Source organism: Erpetoichthys calabaricus, chromosome 1 (genome assembly GCF_900747795.2).
Source record: "Erpetoichthys calabaricus chromosome 1, fErpCal1.3, whole genome shotgun sequence".
Lineage (NCBI taxonomy): Eukaryota > Metazoa > Chordata > Cladistia > Polypteriformes > Polypteridae > Erpetoichthys > Erpetoichthys calabaricus.
In genome coordinates, this window is record NC_041394.2 from 329,423,761 (window position 1) to 329,432,111 (window position 8,351).

Consider the following 8,351-nt stretch of genomic DNA (forward strand, 5'->3'; position numbering starts at 1 on the left):
TTACAGAACTTCTGAAAAAAAAATAACTGTCCTAAAATTATGCACTGGTTACCTGCTGTGCCTTGTGAAATTTGAAGATTACCCTGAGGAGAGGCCTAACAATATTTTGACCATGTTCAGGAAAAAGAAATCTTGGTGCTCCCCATAAATGGACATACAGTAAGCAAACATCAGAAGCATCACTATGACATTGTATCATCTCATGAGCTCCATTCATCTCTGTTTAATTTGGCCAATATTTCAAACAAAAAGGTAAGAGAGTGTGATGCTTTCTTCACTTTACTTTACCCTTAGTGGTGGGCACTCAGGTCAGGGATTTTTGTTTTCAGCAAGGATGCAATCTTCAAAGAGCACATTCTTGGGGTACATAAAATCCCTCAAAGATACAAGTATATAATTGGTTATTTGACAAGAAAAATCTTGAGATGATACAAAATTCATACGAAGTGAGGACCCCTAGTCTCAAACTGAATGTATAGGGTGGGGAATAAAGATCTCCCACATTTTGAAAGGGTATAAAAAATGAACGAATATATATATATATTTCTGAAAAGTACATAAAAAACAGTTTTGTTTTAATGGGTTTTGAGAATCAAATCAGACAAATGATGGCCATCGTTACTTGTTTATGGCTGCACTGATATGGAAGTGATCCTCAGAAGAACAGCTGGAGTGGGAACCTGTTCAAGAATTTCCACACTTAGGGCTCTGCGGTTGGCATGATATCTCTCACTTAATTCTTAAGCCAACATCATTTTGTAAGGATGCAGTTTTAAATCGACATGCAGAATCCTCCTCAAACTCTGACCGAATGGATGCTCTTACTGCTTCCACATTTTCTGGTGTTCCAACGATCCTTGGTCTGCCAGGTGATTTTCTTTTCAGTGTGGACCCAGTTTCCCGAAGATTAGAAATCCATAGCAAAATCATTTTCCAATCTGGTACAGATGCATTTTGACTGAGCGCCAAGTGTGTACGGAACTCTCTTTGCGTCACCATCACAGAATGGTTGTTCTCATACTACTCGTGAACAACAAAGCCCCGATGTTCACTGATCCAGCTCATGATGGGTAATGAAAACGGTAGAGCCTAACCTACTGAATGAGACCTACCCCACCTCTTTACCCCAATTACAGCCTGCACAGTCCTCCCTCGAAATGTGGGAGATCTTTATGCCCCACCTTGTACTGTGGACTACCTGATCTAAACTTAGCAAGCTGCAGCTTTAGTGTCACATGCTAATATTGCTTCTAAATATGATTTTGGATAACAGCTAGCTAAATAAACCTAAAATAAATAGTGCTGCTCACTAGCATCTCTGCTGAGACCTGATATAAAGCAAATTGTACTGGGGGGGGGTGTCGGGTCCCCTAAGGTATGTCATTATAAGGCCTCTCACAATGATCAGAAAATGATAGTAATTTACAAGAGTATTTAAATATAACACTAATATTATCAAATCTGAAGTAAACGTGTGAACAGTAGGAGTGAAAACCTACCATTACACAGGAGAACGTGTTACTACTTTGTGTCACTTGCATTCTTTGCTCAGTAACATTCAGATGTAACGTGGCATCTCCATCCCTGTTACTTTAACTAATTTGATAAGTTTAATTTACAATATATCTCTTCATATCTAATTTTATTTGTTCCTGTTTCCGCTGCAGGTCCTGTACAGACTCAAAGAGAAAATTGAGTTTCCTGAGCGGCAGTTTAAGGAGCAAAACCGAGAAATCCACTTGGCACCCATCCCTATCCAGACCAAAAAGGCAGAAGTAAAAATAGCCAACAGCATGGTACAGCCCGAACCTACGGCCAGAGAAGACACCCTGTGCCAGTCCGTGCCCGACATCAAGCCCTGTCTGTCTGCCAGCCCATCGCCATTCAGAATGAAGCCCGCCGGTCTGCAGGAAAGGTGAGCTTCAACTGAACTGAACTGTGAGGTATACAGTCAGCAAACATGTGATACTTTGGTAGACTGAAAGGGCAGATGTAAAAATTGACGGCAGAAATACATGAAATATTATAAATAACAAGCAATGTGGCCCTCTGTTAGTGAGGTTATTATATTGTAAATCACACTGATATAGGGTCAACCCCAGCTTTGAATTTTGAGTCACTCCATCGATTGCGGTTCATGTGGAAGAGGAACAGAAACAGCTTTGTTGTACCTGTAGGACATCTAAGGTAGTAAAAAGACATTAAATGCACTTTTGCGCAAGGTCAAAGGTTAAATCTCAGTCATAAACTTCCTGTGTGACTCACACATTGAATCCGTTTAGATTGGTGTTAAATACAGAAAAGTGCTTTACAGAAACAACTTTGTCTGGCCTTTAGCACTATCTGTTCTGAACCATTGCTGTCTGTTTACTTTGTGTTAATTCACTAAATCTTTTTTCCCATTCAATTCATTTGGTCACTTGCAATGTGGCAGGTTATATATAATTTATAATAGCAGACATTAAAACTGGGGCATCAACAGATTATAAAATATGTCACTAAGTGTAAATATGTACCGAGTTCTCCAGAGGAAGCTCTGTGTTGTAGGCCACAGTTATAATGAGTTTTAATATCAGCAGCACTGGATCATCACATGAGCTTGGAGAGGAAGTGAGAGGAAGGTATTTGTCATAAAAAGGTTTACAAGCCTGCAAGTGTGACCCTGACTTTGGGAGACAAATAATAACGTTTATCCAGACCCAGGAGAAAAACATGCAGTATGCAGGCTCACAGTTTAATGGCTCAAGGTAAAAAGAAAAATGATTGCCGGGTAACTTTTCAAATGCTCTTAATGCTCTTAAATGGATGGTGTGGTTTCAAACATTACTGTAGTGGGAAGTGATAGTAGTAGTGTGTTAGTAGCATTTGGGAAAGTCCTGGTGAAAACTGATTTTGGTCAGATGCGTCAATGTCAATGTGGACAGTAAAATAATGTGAAATAACTTTGAATAAAAGGTCAAAAAGTGCAATATAAAGTAAGATTAAAGTTAATAAAACATGAAAATTATTATATTATATTATATTATATTATATTATATTATATTATATTATATTATATTATACCAGTAACGATGTACTGCACGAATACACTTGATTTGAGCATTCATAGTTTCTCTGTACGTTTATCATTCATTTGCTCAGAGGCTGATGCACTTGATGCTTCCTGAGCAGCTCTTCTTTTCTCCACCTTAGCGGCCCGCTTCTTCTCTTCTTACATCAGCATCTTTTTGCATTACATCACGTAGTATATGTGTACCAAATTTCAGGTCAATCGGTCAAATGGTTTGCGAGCTACAGGTGATTTAAAATCCTGGACAGCAAATGGACAGCCACGGTAGCATATTATATATAAAGATTATATTATATTATATTATATTATATTATATTATATTATATTATATTATATTATATTATATTGTATTGTATTGTATTGTATTGTATTGTATTGTATTGTATTATATTATATTATATTATATTATATTATATTATATTATAGATAGATAGATAGATAGATAGATAGATAGATAGATAGATAGATAGATAGAGTGAATTCAGAAAGTATTCAGACACCTTCACTAATATTCACATTTGTTATGTTGCAGCCGTATGCTAAAATCCATCCATCCATCCATTTTCCAACCCGCTGAATCCGAACACAGGGTCACGGGGGTCTGCTGGAGCCAATCCCAGCCAACACAGGGCACAAGGCAGGGTGCCAACCCACCGCAGTATGCTAAAATCATTTAAAGTAATCAATACACGAGAATGAAAAGGTGAAACAGGATTTTAGACATTTTTGGAAATTTACTAAAACTAAAAAAACTGAAATATGACATTGACACAGGTATTCATATCATTTGCTATCGCACTTGAAATCTGACTCAGGTGCATACCACCCTATTGATCACTGTTGAGATGTTTCTACACATTGTTTGGAGCCCATCAGTGGTCAATTCAATTGATTGCACATGATTTGGAGAGGCACACAAGTGTCATTATGAGCTCCCACAATAGACAATGAGAAAAACCAATCCATGAGGTTGAAAGAAATGCATCTAGAGCTTAGGGACAGGATTGTGTTGTGGCACAGATCTGAGGAAGGCTTCAAAAATCCTGCAGCATTGAAGGTTCCCAAGAGTGCAGTTCAACAGCTTGGTTTCCTGGTTGGCAACTCCCCAGGCAGGCACACTGTCCAGTCCCACCACCAGAAAATTACCTTGGCCTAGTCCAGCCGCTCGGGTCCTCAGCAACATTTACTTCTATACCACATTTTCATACACAGGACATAACTCAAAGTGCTTTACAAGATGTAAAGAACAATTTAAATACAAAGAAAAAAAATAAAATTAGATAAGGATAATAGTGAATAAATAAGGGGGAGGAGGTTAGCAGCATGCGCTGATTACAGTGCATTGCCACACCCACCACATGGCAAACCAGCCGGGTGCAATGGGTGACACCTCAGCACCACACTGAACAGTGTGAGGCTTTTTACAGTGGCTGGAGTGCCAATTCTGCCACCAACCTCCAAGTTGGAAGACCTGTTGCAGAATGCAACAGTAATAAACCTGATGAATCAAGGCATTAATTTCATTTGTTTTAGGCACAGGAATATGAGCCCAATGTATACTCCAAAGAAATTACATAAACGTTTAGAATGCATGTGCTACTTAGGATCTGTTACATAAGTCTATCTGTCTTACATAAGATAGGGAAGTAGAGTCTTTATATTGTGCATGGGCTCCGTCTGGGACGCCCCTTCTCTATATGTTCCAAGGGAGCAAGGATGGGCTGAGCAGTGCTTTTATATGTGCCTCCGGTGTCAGTCTGTGTCGGGTCGGTGCCTACAGTATATAGTACCTTTGTTACAATATACAGAATCAGTTTTTAAGTATCTAAAGATGAGTCTGGTGATAAGGTCAGATAGAAAGGGAAGACAGAAAAAAACTACAGTTAAGATGGAGAAAAAAATAAAACCCGAAGAGGTTCCAAGGCCAAACATCAGCACAGCCCCCACTGGGCATTCTACCTAACAGAAATGTTCTTAAATCATTCTTTAATGTTGCATAGGCTCTGTCTTAGAGGAATCATGGGATGTTGGGGCTTTCAGTCAAACATAACATGCGGCTGTACAGAACTTTGATCGGGCACTGGCAGCACAGAATACCACCACAAGAGAAACAGAAAAGTAGAGATTATTAATGATTGCAAATGTATTGATGATATGATAATTCTATGCATGTTTAGTTTAATAAGAGCAGAACGGAAATGCAGATATGAAGAAGCCAATTAAAAAAGTGGGTTTAAAGAGTTTTTTTTTTTAATTGATACATGGTGTTAGCTTGGCATATATGAATCTATTGATAAATTACTTCAGATTTTTGGTGCATAACAGCAAATGGTCACCTCACCACTTCTTTTATGCTTAACTCTTAGAATAACAAGCAGGCCACAATTAGAAAATCTAAGATGACCATCCAGGAATTAGTAAGATTATAGCTGTTTATACCATTAGTAGTCATTTAAAATCAATTCTAAAAGACAAGCGTAACAAGTTTAATGATGCTAAAACTGGTGAGATGTGCTCAGATTTTCTTTTTCTGGTTAAGATTATTGCTGCTGTATTTTGGACATCTACAACTGGCTGATGTCTTTCTTAGGTAGTCCAGTTAAGAGTGCATTATGGTAATTTAACTGACTAACAACAAAAGCATAAATTAATTTCTCAGCATCTTGCAATGTTATTAGACATCTAACTTTTACAGTATTCCTTAAATGGAAAAATGCAGTCCTATTAATCTGGGTAGTATATGATTTAAAATTTAAAATTAACATTTGGGTCTCACTACCTTGTCTCTCTTCCCCCAGACATCCTCTGCTTTATTCTTTATGCTTTATTATGCTGTATTCGAATAAAGTTTCTGTCTCTTGAAAAAAAAAAATAATAAAATAAAATTTAGGTCAGAGTCCATGATTACACCTAAATTATTTACTTCTGCCTTGACTTTTAATGCTAAGGGATCAAGTGTACAGTATTTCTAACTCCCTCATTATTTCCATTTTTACTAATGACTAAGATTTCAGTTTTTTCCTTACTTAGCTTGAGGAAACTGCTACTCATCCATTCAGAAATATAAGTTGGACATTGGGTCAGAAAGCCCAGAGCGTTAGGGTCATCAGGTTCTAAGAATAAATAAAGCTACATGTCTTCTGCATAGGTGTAGTGGTTCACCTTGTGTTTTGAAATATTATGGCCTAACAGGAGCATATAGATTGAAACAGCAGTGGGCCTAGAATAGATCATTGTGGTACGCCAAACACAATATCATGGATCCCTGAACTGCAAACAAAGACAACGAAGCTGACGGTCATTCTGACAACAATCGCTGCAACACTCTACCTATCTGGACACAAAAAGGCACCTAAGATTAATGTCATGACTGGAGTAATGCAATACCATTTGAAAGGTGAAGCATAGCAATGACAGCATAATTCTATGAGGTTGTTGTTCAGTGGCTGGGACTGAAAGACAAGACAGGGTTGAGGAAAAGCTAAATGGAGCAAAATGCAGAGATATTCCTAATGAAAGCCTGCTCCAGAGCTCTGGACCTCAGACTTGGATGAAAGTTCACCTTCCAACAGGACAATGACCCCTAAGTACAAAGTAAAGGCAAGACATGAGTGACTTAGGAACAACTGAGTGGCACAGCCAGAGACTGTACTTGAACTCAGTTGAGCATCTCTGGAGAGTCCTAAACATACCTGTCCATCAGTGGTTTCAATCCATCCTGTCAGAACTTCAGGGGATCTGCACAGAAGAATGACAGGAAATCCACAAATCTAGGCTGCAACATAGCACAATGAGAAAAAGGGTGTGGTTTAAATTAGGCAAAGCAGGATTTTCTACCATTAGTTATTGTTTTGAAATTACTTTTGAGACATTAAATGTGGCATGATAGTTGTAGCTAGCCAAACTGGTGGTAACAAATTCCACAACCATATCAAGTGTTTTCCAAGAATGGAGCAAAATTCTGTGGACAAAGCAGCTTGTGGGTTGGAGGGGTAAGAGGAGAGTGGCAAAATGTCATCTCAGTAAGCACCACATATACGAGTTTCTGGTCTCCACAGCCCTGGCATTTTAACTTTATTGAGCATCTTTGGGAAGAAGTAGAAAGAGCTTCTTGCCGCAAGACTGTGCAGCCATACAATTTGCAGCAACAGTCACATCTGTATGGTACAGCATTCTTTAATAACACATCTGGCACCCTCTAGAATCCATACTCAGGTGAATTTGTGCTGTTCTGAAGGCCAAAGGAAGTGCAACTCACCATTAGAGAGGGCTAGCTAATAAAGTGTAAAGTTAGTGTATATAATAGAAATAATAACACTCTTTTATGGATTATTATTATTGTATTTATTTTTGCAGATCAACTGAAATATGCGTTGCCTACAAAAAATACTCAAGAATAAAGATTAGGGGAAGAACAAAAAAGATAAGCTCTATGGACTCAACTAGGTTACAACTACGTAGTAAATATGCACAATTTTATGAACACAGTAAAATAAGTATGTATACTTCTAGAGGAAAAAATGACAGTTTGGAGGTGTACATGTGATTAGATGTCATATTGAGCCAGAGAAGCTGAGAAGTTGATGAGATCAAAGTGGAATGTGTCTAATGTTATATTCTATAAAAACCATGAAAACAACAGTGAAGACAAAGGTCAAACTACAGGCAGATGCATTCCAACAGGATATACATATGGAGTTACCAATCAACCTAATGCACACATATTTGCAATATGAAAGGAAAATCAGTGTAACAGTAAAATGATCAAGACAGACATTAAGAGAATGTGCAGATTTCACATTGGCCATGAGTGGAGCTTGGATTTCAACACAGGACTCTGAAGCCAAAAGACAGCAGCACTCACCACTAGAAGGCAACACCATGTAACAAGTAATGATAACAATAGTGATAATAATGATGATGATCATAATAATAAAAATAGTGCATACATACCTTCTCAAACCCACTTAATCCAAATAAGGACCACAGAGGATAATAATGATAATAATAAACTGGGGACCCGGGTTCGCTTCCCGGGTCCTCCCTGCGTGGAGTTTGCATGTTCTCCCCGTGTCTGCGTGGGTTTCCTCCGGGCACTCCGGTTTCCTCCCACAGTCCAAAGACATGCTGGTTAGGTGGATTGGCGATTCTAAATTGGCCCTAGTGTGTGCTTGGTGTGTGGGTGTGTTTGTGTGTGTCCTGCAGTGGGTTGGCACCCTGCCCGGGATTGGTTCCTGCCTTGTGCCCTGTGTTGGCTGGGATTGGCTCCAGCAGACCCCCG

General features: G+C 38.7%; 1 protein-coding gene across 2 annotated transcripts in view; it reads left to right on the forward strand.

The window, feature by feature from the left end:
* The window catches only part of LOC114666093 (receptor-type tyrosine-protein phosphatase R), a 237,432-nt gene that overhangs the window by 166,992 nt on the left and 62,089 nt on the right, over window positions 1-8,351 (forward strand). For both annotated transcript variants that reach the window (XM_028820833.2, XM_051925459.1), the window contains one exon: window positions 1,668-1,915. In XM_028820833.2, coding sequence (XP_028676666.1) covers window positions 1,668-1,915 — 248 coding nt within the window. The remainder of the gene's footprint in view (window positions 1-1,667; window positions 1,916-8,351) is intronic.